General features: G+C 36.1%; 1 protein-coding gene and 2 long non-coding RNA genes across 7 annotated transcripts in view; 2 read left to right on the top strand and 1 right to left on the bottom strand.

Moving 5' to 3' along the window:
• Positions 1-14066, top strand: part of LOC145228644 (eukaryotic translation initiation factor 3 subunit B-like) — a 112893-nt gene extending 98827 nt beyond the window's left edge. Inside the window, exons 1-9 of one of the 5 annotated variants that reach the window (XM_080093842.1) lie at positions 6193-6346; positions 7843-7928; positions 8640-8854; positions 9171-9343; positions 10030-10178; positions 11010-11096; positions 12612-12798; positions 12858-12961; positions 13460-14066. In XM_080093842.1, coding sequence (XP_079949968.1) covers positions 12758-12798; positions 12858-12961; positions 13460-13653 — 339 coding nt within the window. In that variant the 5' untranslated portion in view covers positions 6193-6346; positions 7843-7928; positions 8640-8854; ... (2 more) ...; positions 11010-11096; positions 12612-12757 and the 3' untranslated portion in view covers positions 13654-14066. Of the gene's footprint in view, positions 1-6192; positions 6347-7117; positions 7235-7842; positions 7929-8639; positions 8855-9170; positions 9344-10029; positions 10179-11009; positions 12799-12857; positions 12962-13459 lie in introns of those variants that run through there. The other 4 variants (XM_080093845.1, XM_080093843.1, XM_080093844.1 and 1 more) reach the window with 4 other exon arrangements.
• LOC145230532 (uncharacterized) lies at positions 2101-2847 on the bottom strand. Its single transcript, XR_013860675.1, has 2 exons — positions 2256-2847; positions 2101-2190 (listed from the first exon to the last, which is right to left on the bottom strand). It is a non-coding gene; the product is annotated as an uncharacterized LOC145230532 (long non-coding RNA).
• On the top strand, positions 3058-4334 carry LOC145230533 (uncharacterized). The gene is made up of 2 exons (XR_013860676.1): positions 3058-3108; positions 3192-4334. It is a non-coding gene; the product is annotated as an uncharacterized LOC145230533 (long non-coding RNA).
• Positions 14067-17733: the final 3667 nt, after the last annotated feature.

Genomic DNA, 17733 nt, shown 5'->3' with positions numbered 1-17733 from the left:
AAATTATTTTAAAGTCATTATTTTTTCCAGCTAACATAATGCCCCAATTAAAGTAAAACGACCCCTTTACTGATATATCTTAAAAAGTTTTCATTACGACAACGAAACCTTTCAATGTTTGTAACCAAATATATTTTAAATAATAAAAAGTCGTCAACAAACACTTATAAATTTGGATTTCTCATAGTAACTATTACACATAACTTGTAGGTTCAAAACTTTTGTAAATCATTCTAAGTACTTATATCTTTTGAAATTGAAACAAAACGGAAACATTTTTCCTTGTATATCAAAACATAAAAGCGGTGGGCCTTATTACCTTCCAGGCCTGTGCATTTTAGAGCAGGGGTGTCAAACTCACGGTCCGAGGGCCGCATGCGGTAACGAAGCCCTCTAGTGCGGCCCACGCACACTTAACAACAATTGTAGTATTTTCTCAGATATTTATCTAATTAAAATATTTTTTTGTACTTTTTAAAGTCAAAGCAATTATTTAACCAGAGACTTACAAAAATAATTTATAGATGAAAATTCATATGTTATGAATAGAAACTATACATTAACCGTTCCTCGAAGCATTAAGTTTCAGTCAACTTGCAGCCGTACGGCCGTGAACATGTTTATTAAAATATATGTACTGGCGACAGTAATGTAATTAAACCACCTTTGCCAAAAATTTTGATTTCCAAACTGCTCTAACATTTGTGTTAGGTACCTGATAAGTTTGACGTATGGCTGCTTGGCTAATAAACTACATTAGAGCTCACCAAAATTATTCTAATATCAGTTTTTGAAGCCAAATATTTAGCAAAAAGAATTTTTACAACCGCAAACGCCGCCAATACACTTTAAATCACATGTTCACGGCCGCATAAATTTGTCTCTTCACGGTTGCAGGTTGTACACTTCTGCTTCAAATTATCACATAACAAACTGATAAAGTTAAAAATGTGGCCAATCTGTGCAACGACAGTTTGTTGCTGTTATTATTTTTTACGAGATATAACTTTGGATGGACTTAATACCAAGTTAAGGCGAACATTAGGACCACGACAGGGCGATAAACCTTTTACTTAAACTCTTTTAAATTACCAAGAGCACAAATGCTGCTTAAATTTAACTTCAACATAATAACCCGACTCTGATATTATTACAGATTTTACAAGATAAAACTGGCCTATAAGCACATTTTTATCTGCAACACTGCATTCCTCATGGTTCTGTTACACCACGTACTTACATATCGACAAACTTACAGCTGTTAACTCTACAGTCGAGGGTTACCAACCTATGCCGCCCCATTCAAACTTGTCATCTTTAAATAAGTTATGAACACAGCTTTTTACGTATATCCTATGTAGATTTTTCGACATGTTTTGAACTGGTAGCTGCCATTCAATTTGATCATTTGTACTGTAGGCCTACATAAGCCTTCTACTCCTGCATAACAAATTCGGGTTTACTTAAATGTTAGTGAGATATTTAAACATACTTGAAATTATAGTCAAAAAATAACCCAAAAACAAAACCGTTGCATATCAGCAGGTTTAGTGCACAATCTAGCCGGCAAGCCAATGCCTTTGCAATTTAATCATTTGTACTGTGCATATGCCTATTAAAATATACTCTATCAAAACGAATTCTGGTTTACATTAGTATAACTATGATATTTAAACATACTTTCAAAACTATAGCCAAAACAAAACCGTTAGACCTACATTAGCGGGAAATCTCTGCAAGCCAACGCAACTATAGTTTCTCTAATCACCAAAGTACAAGACAGATAGGTTCTTTGTATGCGTTCCAAATCGTTAGACGAAGTTGTGCATCAATTCTCTGGAGATATTGCCTACCAACATCTGTCCTTATCCCAAGGCGAGTTTGAAATTGATGAAATTATTTATAGACGCAGTTTTTGCGCCTTAATTTTGGACATTTTCGTTCCAGGTGTCTGGTAACCTTTATGTTGTGCCGCTTTTTAATTAGTAGAGGGCGTGACTCTATGCGCCCAGACAGCACAGCAGGGGTGATCGCTACAATTTCTAGAACGGTTCTCAACGCGCCTTTCCTCGCGCTCAACAACTTCAAGGCACCAAGAGCCAAAATAACGAACGTTTTATTAAGGCAATTTGGACAGAGGTGGCGCTCGAGGGTTCAGCAGCAAGACGAGCACAAAGGCAAAAGCGGTTTCTGCAAATACGTGCTGCTTTAGTCAAGGCAATATACAAGAAATTATCAGCAAATTTGACTCTTACCGAACTATTATAGGACCAGAGTCACAGTAACATTCAAAGCGATCAGTAGATTTTAGGTTCTGCAAATACAGCATCAAATTCAATAAACATCACCAAACCACATTAGTTACAGATTGCGAGACTTTAAGCAACAAGGCTTACCGGAATAATTCAGTTATTTACAGCAACAGCACGTTGACTGACGACGGTGGAATCAATAGTCCAGAGATGCACAATTACACATTGGACGACCAACAACAGTTCAGTTAGCACAAATTTCCTATCCGTTACCGAAAAACAAAACATAATCGATCAATTTATAAAGCATGCTGCCTCTATAATATCCAGTCGCTAATAAACACGAGGCAGTCACACTTACAAGACGTGACTTCAGTAAAACAATGCCAAGGCTGTGACGTCATAAGCACCGATTGTATGACAGATAATGTCACCAGGTTGCACAACATTGCGCCATTCAAGTGAGTTAAGGCTACTGGCGTAAAACATAGAAAACATAATAATATGTACAATGGCGATGTAACACTCCCCCACAAAAATGTGACACATTTTTACAAACACAACGTCGCCAATCGCGCGTGCACCGCAGAGTGGCGACAAATCAATGTTCGACAGTCCTTATCATCGGAGTACCGAGCAGTTATCCCGGTATTTGTCTGGTGTTCCGAGCAGTCGTCTTTGACGTCCAGTCTTTGCTTCCACCGATGTTCAGGGCTCAAACCAAGGCCGGACGTCGAGGAACTCTCCCGTTTTTTGGGCGCTTCGGTGCTAAGTCGCCTTGACCGATGACGCCGCAAACGAAAGGACCAATGCCCGCTAGACGGTCGTGTGGAAACGATGTTTAGTTGTGGCGACGGTTTTGCGTTGAGCCGAATGGCCGAATGGCCTGGCGCGCCTGACCCATATACAGACATAAAAAACCTGATCGGGATTCGTCAGGTTTTGCGTTGAGCGTGCAAGACGGGGTTGCCAGGTTGGCCTATTTTCGGCCAGAATCGCTCATTCTGGCCTTGATTCAGAGCCCTTGGGCGAAAAAACTTCGGTCTGGCCGTCTGGCCGAAAGTTTGGGCGTTCTCACACTTTTATCATGCGAGCACGCTTCTCAACAGGATTTGACGCTTTTCGGTCCCGACCTTTTTGTTCTCTGCGCTGTCGCGATATGCGCCGTGTCTCGAACGAGATTGCAGCGCCACATGACGCTCTGAATCCCGTCGCTGCTGAATAACACCGACTTTAACCGGTTTTGTGTCTGGTATCATTGTCTGAACTGTAATACTTAATCCGACTTCATGGTTTCCATCCGGTTAGCGCCATTATCATTGTCTGGATAACTTATCAACAACCCTCTACCCCCCCGGCAAATTTAAAATGCTATATAACTTGTCCCTTGTCCGGACTACCTGTATTACATTTTTGAGTAATTTTTGTACACGGATGGACGAAATGTATCTGCATTCAGTAAATTAGCCACATACGCTCTAAACTGCTTGTCGACACCAACAAGCAATGCAGTTGTTGAACGTGTTTTTTCTTTAGTAACTGCCATTAAAGCAAAAAGTAGAAACCGGTTAGGAGTAAAGATGCTTAAAGCCTTGGTTCGCATCAGATCAAACTTACATGAAGATGGGGTTTGCTGCAATAGGTTTACTGCAACTGACACCATGTTTAAATTGTTTAATAACGACATGTATGAACAAAATGTAACTGAGTTTAACAATCTGCTGACTGATTTTGACAATTGATACTAGTATTATTTTTTTCGTATAGTGTTGGTGTTGCGCATGTCATGTTTTTTGAATAAATGTTTACTCGAGCCTCGTTTCTCAAAAATAATAATACACATTGTCCACCACTTGATGGCGCTAAACAAGCGATTTTAGAAATTTAGCATAAAATGATAGTTTGGGCGAATTTTAAGCGTTCTGGCCTACGGTCTGTTCGATTTGCAAAATTTTAACCTGGCAAGAGCGCGCGCCCGCGCAATTGCGACATCTCGTCATCGTTACACTCCCATTAAATGCCACTTCGCTGCATGTTTCGTTTCCATTCATTTTCTGATGAAATAAACCGTTTTATGTACGACCAGTTGCAGTAGGCTCCGAAAAACCACTAACGTTATAGAAGACATTTATCCAAACGGTCCGGAATTTTGCTCATGCAAATATAGTAACTCTATGCAGTGTGATAAAAACCTACAACATGATGGTACAATATCAAAGACGTTTATGTAATAAGGGATTTGCAGTGGCAAAAATAAATTATTAAAATTGTTGCAAAGAGAAAATATATTTTTATGCATGAAAACATAAAAATGGCATAAAAAATGTATTTGCACAAATCCATAAACACTAGATTACAAAGCAACAAAAATAGATTAAGTTACAGTGCAATGTGTACCTATATGTAATATACTGTAAAAATAAAATTTAAAATAATAAAATAATAAAATAAAATTTAATTTAAGTTGATGGAAAAAGGTCTTTCATCCTCAAATGCAACAAAAAAAGTTGATAAACATGTTTGCAGAAGTTACAGCATCAGTATTATGAGCGATAATACTTTTTTGTACATCATTTTTACTCTTATTTTTAAAATATAAGGCATTATTTTGCCCTTTTGTGATATCATAGAACAGTGGTGGCCAGACCTGCTTCATGCTGAGCCGCAAAACACAAAACTTAGTTTTAAAAGAGCCGCAACACAAAAAATCAAAAACGAATTTATTCACTCACAATGAAGTGTACAGTATCAAAAAATGATTATTGTTGTGTGGTTATACTGTAAGTCTCGATCTGGGCTGCAAGGTGTTTGAAATTGGGCTGATGTGATGGAAAAGTTTTTGTGTTTAGCTTCGTAATGACGTTTGAAGTTACTAGTTTAGTAATGATTGAGCGAAACTTGACAAATAGGACACACAAGTTTACCTCCATTATCAATCAATGCAAAAAAATGTGAAATGTTTTTAATGTCATAGACCTGACTTACAGCTTCAATCTGAAATCTGATAATATTTAACTACAATGCACAAGCTAGCGCACTTATGTACAATGATATTCTTTTCGGTTTTCGGAATGTACAGTGGTTATTAGTTACTACAATAGTCATTCTGTTGTTAATGCGTGATAGAATGCATTATTTTATAATGAAGTTAAATAATTCGGCAAGATGGGGAAATGCATTTGCAACATTAATGAGCAGCAATCAAAGGCTCAAAGAGCCACATGCGGCTCGGGAGCCGCAGTTTGGCCACCCCTGTCATAGAAAGACAATTGTCTGTGCAAGATTATTTTATTTACGCGGCAAAATTTGGGGATTATCCGTGAAAAATCTCTTACCATTATTCGCCAACAATAAACTTGAAGACGAATTAATCCGCGTCGGTTCTGACTAGCCAGCTGGTTTAATAAACGGCACATCCGAAAAGGGTTGGCTTTTGTTACTGTGATATTGTTTTACCTCATTCGTGCCTTGTCTAAACATGAGATACATTAGTTGGATATTGAAAAAGATTGAGGCACATTAGATTAGGATTACAATATCTGTCTGAGCAAAATTCCGGACGTCTTCAACAAATATCTTTGGCGACACCAAACATGCGATATGTTGCATGTTATTACATGTTGCCATCCCAAAGACAAAATATAAACAAAATAGCATCACTAGCACAGAGACAAAAGGCGCAGTTTTGTTTGTTTGTAAGTTACAAAACAGAAAGTTTCACAGGACCTGACTTATTTAACAGAGTTTTGATAGCTTTTAAAAAGCAATGAAATAGCCTTAATTTTTGCTGAAAAGTTGATTTGTATGAATGTCGAATAATTATCAAAACATGGCCCAAGTAAACAGCGAAAAATGATGTGAAACAAATTTATTTATTTACCTTTTTTGTTTGTATTAAATAATTGTTACTTATTTTGTTTTTTTCTACAACAACCCATTGAACAAAAAATAGGTTAGTTTGAACTGATCGTAATATATATTGCAACAACTCTACTTTGTTGGATAAATCGTGGATTAAGCCAAATGTCTCTGCTATGCACATATGGATTTATTACTTATGTGAAGCCATCTCAACTTTCTGACACTGTTTTGAGGTAACCAATTTACCATGTTAGTTTTTAGCCTATGAAAAAGGGATATGTTTATTTTTCCGTACTTAAACTGTGTTGAACAAGTGGGTCAAAATTGTCCACACTCCATTTCAAGGATAATTTTTAAGTCATTTTTATTTTCAAAAAACATATTGTATGCAATTATCTAAACTTGGGGTATGCAACCTTAGTCACTGTGGGATCAAATAGAATTACCAATTTTAAGTGGTGGGCCGCACCTTTATATATCACAAGGTGATTTTACTTTGTTGCATACCGAAAATATCTATATTGAGTTAACTACAACTAAATTTTGCTTTCGATTTTATCCCCAAAATGCACATTAATCTACTCAAAAATATATAACAATTGGACTTGTTTGGTAGTACATTTGAAATCCAAGCTTCTTTGTGGGTCGCACAACCTTTTATCAATGGCCCACAGGTTGCACACGCCTAAACTAAATTTCTGGTATGTTTTTGCAAAACGATTTGTAACAGATATTTTATATCTGATGATGCATGAAATATCAAACACAAGCGAAAGAGATGAAAGTTATTTAACCTATTAGGATTAATTCTTACCTTTCACAGTAGCCATAAGAATTTATTATAGTTCACATACATTTTATGTTAAACACCCTTTTGCACATAAATGTCAAATAGGTTAAATACCAACATTTTTTCGCAAATCATTCATTAGTATTCATAACTGTTTAAAATCCTAAGATTTTGCTTTATTGGTTCCCTTCAGTAATGGACACATACTGTTTTAGAAAAACACAAAAACAATTGCATTTGTTACTTGGCATAAAGGGTGTTCAGCAATATATAACATGATGAGCACCACAGTCTGATATTAAAAGGATGCTGTAATGATTTTAAGCTTTAGGTAAGGGACTGTGGACCTCAGTGTTAAAACTGCTGATGGTTTCCTAGCTTGGTATCGACAATATTGTTAATACGTAAACACATACTTTACTTGCAAACTTGCTTTACTGGTAACTGTTGTATCTTTTTGTATTGACTTATCAAATTGTTAATTGTGACAGAACAGGGGTTTAAGTGAAAAATTCTTTGCTCGAAAAAATCTGAAGTAAGGTTGTTATTGTTTAAAGAGCATTTTAGTTTGCTGTTTCAAATTTTAGCCCAATCAGCCTATAAGTTATCTTTATAGCTCTTAATATGTGTTAAAGTGCCTGGGCTTCCAGACAGTCAATTCCCATAGGAGCGATTGGTTGGTTTTTGTCAATTGGACGCTGCTTTATGCATGAACACACATGCCACTGGGCTATTTTCGTGTTGGAATAGAGTTGCAAGGTTTTTAGTTGTTTTGTATCACAATGAAAGATGTTGCATATATTTAGTGGCAGATGGTACATATAATGTTGGTCTATGAGAGCAGAGGCAGAATTTATTGTCATATTCCACTCCTTACCATACAAACATTTGTAAAATCTCTGTCACTTATTCACACATTCATATTTTTCTATAACATAGGTTTATCGACGGAATGTTTGCTTAATGCAATTCATGCAGTATATCCCTGGAATTGCAACAGCACAATGTTTCTCCTACATGTGCAGGTATGTAGATAGAACAGGGTCCACAACCTTTTAACTATATGTGCCCACATCACAGGTCCCTATTTCAACAATGGCCACCAGTGTGCCAATGTTTGTATATTACAGTTTTAAGGAAATGATATTTATTCCATAATATCCAATTCACTGGTGCATAAAAGTACAGACTGGTGTGTAATTTCATCCATACACTTAACTTAACCACTTGCTTCTAGCAGTTTTTCACATCACTATTTACATTGTTATATGTTAAGACTGTGGATTGCTTTTAAACAACATGCATACAAACAGTCTAACCGCTAGGTTCCTATATCTCCCAAGCATGTAATATGTACATTTTTGATCCCCTGAAATCTTAACTTAAGAAGCCAAAAGCCACAAGAGCAAATGTATCAATATATTGGTCATTATATCACAATCGCCAGTATACAAATTTTAAAGATGCTCTAGGGACCAGCTGCTGTACTGCCACTTTTTGTGCAACTTTAACTTATAGGTAATTAATCAGTTGAATTTAAAGGGTTAAAATTATCCTGGCTTTGTAGCAAGCTTGTAACAAACAACTTTAACTTTTATATTAATATCTGTCATATTAAATTTAGGATTTGATTTACTTTTTGTTGAAAAAATATTGTATTATTTGCTTCTTCTCTAATAATGTCTTCTTTTCTATGTAAAACCACAACACTATTAATAAGTTACGTTGTTTAACAGGTGATCAACTTCGTAATTTGGTCGGTTCTTGGATCACTGCCCAACTTTTGGCATTCCTGACTCTTTTGTATTACCTTCACCTGAATGTTATATCACTTGTCAATACGAAATATCAGTTTCTTCATCACCATGTTCGTTCCGGTGCCATGGAGGTAGCTGAGAGTCAGTGGATGTTACTAAAATAACAATAATAAACAAGTCGGACTGCAAAAAAGGTTAATATGGATTAATTATTTTTAGGGATGTAGAACATAACGGTTATAAGGCTTCATGAGATAATGTTTCTTAACTGCTGGTACATCAGGTTTTTGATAAGTTTAAGAAAGAATATTTTCTATTATACATGAGAGAAATTAGTAACAACGAAACCAAAGAGGTTTGTTTAGATTTTATAAAATCACCGGCCTGCAAAAATTGGTGAAAAATGTTATCGGTCTGCAAGCTCAACAAAGTTAAAAAACACTGTATTGGAATTTATTTTGGTGTTTTATAACACACAGTAAAGTTCTCTTTAATTATGTTTAATTTTAGAGTTTGATTGAAATTAAAACTGCCATTGGAGGGATGTGTTGCTAAAACTGATGGAGAGATGTGAATGTTTGTTACAACGGTTTTGTTACTCTGATGGTCGGCTTGGTTATTAAACACATACAGAATTTATTGGAGAAAAGTCATCAGGATGGACTCGACTGATTCTGTTTTAGGTAGGAATTTTTTACATATTTTTTCACTTGCTATATTGTGGGTTATGGTTTATGGATGTGTCAGATATACATATATTCTGTTTCATTACATTAGGATTATAGATTTTAAACTAGCATTCATTGAGAAAAACTAACTTTAATGGATAATCACTTATTTTGATTAGTTGAAACGAAAAGCCTGTAAAATGAGACAATCATCAACTACATTATTGGTCAAATAATTCCCAGCTAAGTTAATATTCTTGTTGTTTTAGCCCAGACGAACCCACTTGATGCCTGATAATGTATATTCGTCTGTGCACTGGCCTAGGGTTCTTTCTTGCATTTGGCGCATGACCCAGTATAATGTAGGTTGCAATTTCATGGCATTTGTACCCAGTTTGAAAACATGTGGTACGTTTAGAATGAGGTTTAATATTCACTTTCTAAGCCTGGAAATCTACTTTTGAAGCCCAGGCATTTGTTGTTGTATTTTTTTCAAAAAACAAATATCTTGTGAAACACTTTTAATAAGAATAACATTGGCCAAAATACAAGTGACTTGCTTGAGTAATCAAACGTTTCGAAAAATGCTCATGCCATCATCAGTGGTATGAAGGGCCACATTTACACCCATTTATATTCACTTGATCCACATAAAAGATTGATAAAAAAGGTTTTATTATTATATTTGTTGCAATGCTTAGGTTGTCCATCTACTTCGATCCTTTGATGCTTTGCTGGAAAAGAGTAGAGTAGATCATGAAGAGATTAATTTCAAACGATGAACTCAATGTTACAACCCAATTGACAATTTCAGAAGGAACAAAACATCTATGAACTGGTTTTTGCTGAGGTAGGATTTTCTCATTTGTATGTGGTAGGTAACAAGGCAAGTAAGAGTAAAATGTTTTGAGATTGAGTTGAGTTGAGTTGAGTTGAGTTTATTTCGCCGGTGATACAAATCGTAACAGCACAATTGCACTAAAATATAGGACAGCTTTCATCAAAACTGAGGTAATCATATACTGATCTGTGTTAGTAAATGTTATTGCAACACACAAACACATTCATGTCTGGTCTTAAGCATGTTGTTGCAAAGATCTGATAAAATATTGATTCTTATCCTGTATGTGGTGGATATATAAATTCATGTGGTTGCTACATGCTTCGGTATTAATATTCTGAACTATATCTTATTCCATGATCAGCAACACATTGAAGCAGTAGTTGGTTTATAAAACATCTCTCTTTGAAAACACATGGTGTAGGAAGTTTATGTGCTTTGTGCTTTTTATTCACTTAATGCTTTTGCCTCCAATTTACCATAAGCCACTATTTTTTTCTGGACTTAAAAGAGACGTAGACCCATGTATCTTAAATTACTTCTAAGTGTGCAAGATGTAATTTCCATGTTAAGTTTTCTATCAATCTCGTTTGGCTAATTTTTGGTAGAAAATTGATTAAAATGATTTCCAGCACTGTCATGCACAACTGTATTTCATCATCAAGCTATAAAACATAAGACAACTCAGCAAAAATGAGTATTTAGTGACACAATATAAAACATCTTGCTGCATATAATTTGATAATTCCAGTAGCTTAATACCAGATATTTTATGGGAGTTACTTTCATAAATGTTTTTATTTAAGTTTATTTTTATTAATGTTTTGTTTATTTGTGTAGATTTCCAAGATGGAAGAAGTGGTTGGTTCCTCACCTGGAAGTCCTGCTGCACAACAAGTGACCCCAGCAGATAAACAGACAGACTCTGTAAGTTTCAAGACTCGGATTGCTTTGACAAACTGCACAGTTTTGCTAAGTGACGTTTCCCCAAATTGGCTTCAATCAGGTTGGTGTATAACCTGGGAAATCAACATCTGAGCTATGCAAGCTTAGTGGTTTGCCTGCCGAAAGTCATTCATGTCGTTATCTTTCGTACTGTGATTTGTATAATACTGTATTGCTAGTAATGAACATGTTAGAAGGAAGTTGCTGACTGATGGTCAAACTGGCGATGGATCAAACCCTACTATAAATCTGACATGTGCAGCATACGAGGCAGGCATCGGTGCTTGTGATTCAACTTTCTGTTGGCGCGGCTTATTAGTCGCATAAAACGAAACGTGTTTGCTTCACTTAAACCTCAATGCAAACCCGCTTTGGTCATGCAACCGCAAATGCACGTGCCCCCTCCTGCCCTACGTGCCGTCGCCCATGATCATAAAGGCCGGTTTACACCAAGCGCGTTCGGAGCGAGCAACGCGAAATTTCTTGTTCTATTTAAGCAACGCGTGGGAAAGTCCCATTTCGCGCTTCTCTCGTTTGCGCGCTTCGCGTCTGGGTTGCTCCGTGAGCAACAGAAACGGCGTTTCGCGCGAGAATTTTGCCCAGAATATATAGGAATGATCAGTCTTGGTCATTTATGTCGGTTACTTTGTAGTCATATGAAGGTTTAGGCGCTGCAACTTTATTACACAATGTCAATTGATGCAAATTGTAAGAATATATCACTCATAAAAGTGCTGGACAGTCATATTTCGCGCTGTCATATCAAAGAACACATGATCAATATAATATTTTCAAATGGTGATAGAATCGGTGCAATGGCCAAGTTTTGCAATGTACAGACCCACCAGATAGATCAAATTGAAAATACATAGTTTTTGGAAACTTTAATGGGTATTAACTTTGCTGTATTTTATCCCCCAAAATGGTACACGTTTAAGTTTTAGAGTGCAACCATGTAAGATAAAAAAAGACACACGAATACTTTGGAGAACAATTTCTTAAGTTAGCTGCACAGAGTAGAGTAGTTTTGCATTACATAAACAACGACTTTGGTTTAGGAGCAATTTCATTATCAGTTGCAAAACCACATTTTTAATGGTCACGGGATTTGTACTGTGTACTATTGTTTGATTAAACCTTCACATGCAACAACTAAACGTTGTTTGACCCAAAAACAATTTATTTTACACACAATTTCATGAAATTAATTGCAAGTCTTATCATATATTGGCAGGGCACAACTGTCGGATGAGCGGACGAAACGACTTTGTTCGCACCGTTCGCGCCTGGTGTAAACCTCGATTTTCGCGTCATTTGCGTGAAGAAAAAAAGAGCTGTTCGCGTTCGCGCTTGATGTAAACCGGGCTTAACAAGTAACAGCAAATTAGCGTTAAAAACAAAATCGCTGAAGTTTATTATAGTTTAGTAATTTATTCAGCTTCATGCAAATTAAGCGGAGATAATATTAACAAATGAAAGTAAATTCCTTTCCTTAAGTTTTAGAATTCCTACCGGTTGAAAACCACTGGCAAATACATATATCACCTCACAATATATTCATATTTTCCGAAGAAATCCGATGTTTTCCGATCTTCCATGGCACGATGCAAAGTGAGTTGCCATGACAACGGTATGAGAAGCAAATGATGCTTTGCATTTGTTTCCTTGACAATAGAGTGACAAAGTGGGTTTCAACTTTAGTAACCATGGCAACAATATGACAAAAGTCTTCTCTGTTACCAGGGCAATTGAAGATGACTCGCCATTTTTTACAAATTGTCGAACACTTGGAACTTTAATTTCCATGGCGATTTCTAACTTTCCCAGAGCTACGTCATTTGTGTGCAGTAAGTTAAAATTTGGAAATAAAGTTCGTTAACTTCTGCTTATTCTGTCTTTGCTATCAAAAATGAAAAATTCCAAACACAATTTAACAAGTGCTGATTAAGCCGTGCATTGTATTCACAAAATCAAATCAATGTTTTTAATGCAAACATTTTTACACGTGTTTTAATTGTTAGTAATAATACCACGGTTTATCTGCATATAGTTTAACATTCATATTAATTTGCATAAAACTGGGTGAAATCACTTTTGGAGAAAAGCCTTTTAATTTTTTTGATACATCCTAATCACTATCAGTTAGAAAGTAGAATTATGCGAATTTTTAATCTAGCGAGATTTAGACACTTCAATCAACAGAGTAATTGTATTTACATAATTTACACTGATAAGGGGAAAATTAAAAAAAGTCCGTGTTTTCATCTTTGGAAGAGAAATGTTGATTTTATTCGCATTTAAACATCATCGTTGATTCTTTAATCGCTTCATCCGACCCTTTCCAGTGATACCAGAGCATGTTGCGGTAGTTACCTCCTCGTCCCCATTCAACGTTGAGTCTAGAAAAGCCACAAGCACTATACCACCATCCACCGCCAGCCCTGCCGTATTCAACTGCACAGTTGCCCCAACTCCGCCTGTGTCACAATGTAATATTCCAATAAAACTTAACCTCGATACAAACTACACAAACACATAGTGGAATATTTAAATGTGTGTTTCAACCAATAGCGCCATCACTTTGTCAGTTGTGACACCACACAGACTGTATGGATGATTTTATGACGTCACACACTAACTACTAAATCACTGGATTTTTGATAGTTTTTGAGTTTTTCAATAAACAGTTTTGAACACGATTATTAAACATACGAGTGAGTCGTTTTATCTGCTGTAAAGTTTTTTATTCACTCAATTTTTTAAAAAATAAGTCAAAAATTAGTTTTGCAATTTTTTTTCTTGTGTTTTTCCTGTAGTTAATATGGTTTCTGTGCAATTGATTTTGCACAATTGTTATTGTCTTGCAATATGACGTCATAAAACAAACTTACAGTGAAATAAAAAATAATCTCGTTTATTTAACAATGCGGAAATATTTTTATACTTATGAACATAAAGTGTATTTACAGATCATTATCCCGATCTTTGGTGGTGAATTGCATTCCGTTGTGATAATATATCAAACTGTCACCAGCCGTTCCACTGAAGCCAGAAACATGTAAACGATAATTGTCTGATTCGTCGTCGATTGCAAACGAACTGCGAAAACAAAACACATTGTTGGTATTTTTTTTATTTGTTATGGGCCCTTCTCTGAAGGACACACATATCGCTTTCCTTATGGTTTTGTTTTTAGTTTGACGCAGGAAGTCGAACCGGAACTGAACCCGAACCCGCGAACCGGTTTGAGCGATTAAATTCATTAAACCTGAACCAAACCGGTAAAAAAATGCAGCCTGTATTATTTTTTTTATTCGCCACCACAATTTTTATTGATGTCAAACAATGTACTGAAGCTTTATGTCGACGATGGATTCGTTTCTTACATGAAGAAGTTTGATCCAAGGGATTACACTATGTTTGTAAAACTGCCTAAAACCTGCCACGGCAATACCAGCTTTCGTTTTGTGTTAACAAGGTGTTCAATGCAAGCGGTAGATGATTGCGAATTTCCTTTTTATTTGCTGATAGAATATTCGGTTCGTTTGTAGCTTTGTTTAAACTGCATTGCTTTAATTTGAAACATGACAAACGACACGTTAATGCAGGGGTGGGCAAACTATGGCCCGACAATGGAGTTCATGCGGCCGTCAAATGTCTGTAAATTTAAAACAGAAAGCAAACGCTAAATAATATTATGAACACAGGCGTAGAGTTTTCCAAAATACTGGAGTGGGACTTGCCTACACCTATACCATGTCAAGTATCTGTACCCATACTATTAGATACTTTTTACATGCCTATAGGTTCTGCCAAAGTATTTTGCAAATAGTCACTTCACATCATTTCTTCGTTCTGTTTCAAGAACATATGTGCGCATACTGAATAGACGATTTGCCGAATCAACAATTTTAACGATGATTTAGATATGGGTAGTTTGTTACAGTGGAGAAGAAAGGAAAAGCGATTTACGTTTTCAAATACAGCCAACTTTGCACTGTTGACGCCAAAACTTTGGTCACTATGGATCAAGCTTAGACCGTGGCAGTGCTTCGCAAACGGTCGTTACCCGCACAACACCTAACGATGGATACAAAAAGAACTTTTATTGTTTACTGTTGGCGCAAGAAATTCAAAAAACGTCGTGTAGCCTACGTTGCAATAAATGCCTGTTCATTTTATAACAATTGCAATTAATGCGTTTAAACCAATATCTGTACGATCAATGAAGTTGCAAAGTAATTTGTATTTAGCTGGAAACATGCTATGTTTATATGTTGGGTTATTATACTGTGCGGCCCCATAAAATTGAGAACTTTTGAATGCGGCTCTTGTACTGAAAAGTTTGCCCACCCCTGTACTAAAGAATACGCAAGATAGACGCTACAGGGCGTTTCAAAAATGACGAATTATGGGTAGAACTAAGTCAGGGGTGTCAAACACGTGGCACCCGTGCCAAAAGTGGCACGCAGAGTATTTGAAAATGGCACGCGAGCTTTTGCACATTCATATGGTAAACATTAGGATTTGTTACGCAATTAAATTTTGCTTCTATTGATTCCTCTTGGCCTTTCGTCTAACTTTAGTAAAGATGATTATTAGTAAAGTTATACAAGCCACTGATTAAATTGCATTTTTAAAAGCAATTCACGTTTCAATATTAAAAGGTGAGTGTACGTGCCATGAGTGTCCGTGCCATGCTTTACGTTGCAATAAAATGCCCGTTTATTTCGAAACAATTGTAATTGTTGCGTTTCAATCGATGTCGATCCAATTAATTACGTGACTACAAACGCATTTGTGGTTAGTTGGAAATACGTTTTAAAACCGACGTAACTTGAACAAAGATGCGATTTCGACGTTACGCAAAGTACTCTACGCCAGTGCCCCTGCAAACTATTCGTATCTTGTGTCGCATAAACAGAATAAAAGCTTTCTGGAGTATCATAAACAAGTTTACTCGCACTTGACGACATGTTTTTTTCTAACCATTTAATATATTAAATTTAATATATGCCATATATGGTTCTACATAATGGCCAAATAATCGGATTGAGCCCGTACCGTTAAGACGTTTTAGACATGGTTTGGAAAAAGTACCAAACGTTGGCACGCGAGTATATTTTAAAACAAAAATTGGCACGGCGGTGTAATCGAGTTGGACACCCCTGAACTAAGTTAATGAAAACGGAATTTAAACCGGTTTACAAACCGCAAACCGAACTCCAAAAAAGTGAACCCGAACCGAACCTGAACCCGTATAACAAGTGGTTCGACTCCCTGGTTTAAACCAATTTAAATTTTCACATGTTATAAATATGTATCTTAAGTTGTGAATTGTAAAACTTGTAATGCGCTAAAAAAAATTAACAAAGTAGATTTGATGCTCATTGTTTGTTTCAAAATTTCAGGCAAGGCCCTGGAGAGCAATAACATGTCCTGGTACAACACATTTTATGGGCCCTACTCGCACACTAGTCAGAACTAGATTGGACTGTATTTGTATTAACAAGAGAATCAAAATGCTATACTGGAGAACTACACCAACACTTTGCGTCTTTATAGAAATTAATAGAATAGAAGTTTACACGTAACTGTTCATTTTAGTTTTTATATTTATGACCCCATTAAACTGTTGGACCCTGGCGCGGAACACCGGCTGCACCCGCATCTCGTAGGGCCTGATTTCAGGCCAGTCGGTTTAGTGATTACGTTTACAAGGCCTCATTGCTTTTTTACTTGCAAAATAAGAGTTAAAATATGTTTTTCTGGTTTCGCAGTTGCTCCTGAGAGAGGAAAAGCTCTAATGTAATTTTCCTTGTGAATTAATATTCTTAATAAAATACAGTCGGTTTTAGAAAACAAACGATCCACGGCCGTGTAATTATTAGCGCAGACAAATAACGGAATAATCATTAATAAATTAAAAGATAGCCTAAAATCAAAGATTAGTTCTGCAAAGGAAAGGTTTTAAATTTATGACTAAAACTTAATTTAATTTCCCTACTTGGTTTTCACTTTTTTAATTTTTTTACACCTTTACATGACGGTTTACTTAACATGTTTTGTACAAAGACTTGTTTGCGAAATAACAATGATTTCGAATGTGAAATGATTTCACAAAGGATGTAGATGATGGAATTTTGTCCTTTAAAGAGCTCTTCTGGCAAATGTATTTTTATTCCGACGTTTCGACGTCCTTTACAGGTCGTCTTCATCAGGGTAAATAACACTGAATGCGACTAGTACAGTGCACGATAAACAAAGAAAAAAACCTGATGAAGACGACCTGTATAGGACGTCGAAACGTCGGAATAAAAATACATTTGCTAGAAGAGCTCTTTAAACTTGATACTATGTCTGGCAGCAATAGCTTATATATTGAATTTTGTCCTTGTTGCAAAAAAACTTTACCGGGCGAACTGAAACAAAAGGTTTGTGCAAGTTTTGTGTACCAAAGATATAAAAACGATAATGTATGAAAATAATGACGCGATATTAGTTGTTGCTTAGTTTGAAAGATTGCGTGGAACTCATTAAGTAGAAAATAAACGTTTTACATCTAAAATTTGTGTTTGTAAAACCGAATATTTGTCAATAAATTCGCATATTGCATATT

Source organism: Phallusia mammillata, chromosome 5 (assembly GCF_965637545.1).
Source record: "Phallusia mammillata chromosome 5, kaPhaMamm4.hap1.1, whole genome shotgun sequence".
In the NCBI taxonomy this organism is placed as follows: domain Eukaryota; kingdom Metazoa; phylum Chordata; class Ascidiacea; order Phlebobranchia; family Ascidiidae; genus Phallusia; species Phallusia mammillata.
This window is presented reverse-complemented; position numbering and strand designations above follow the sequence as displayed.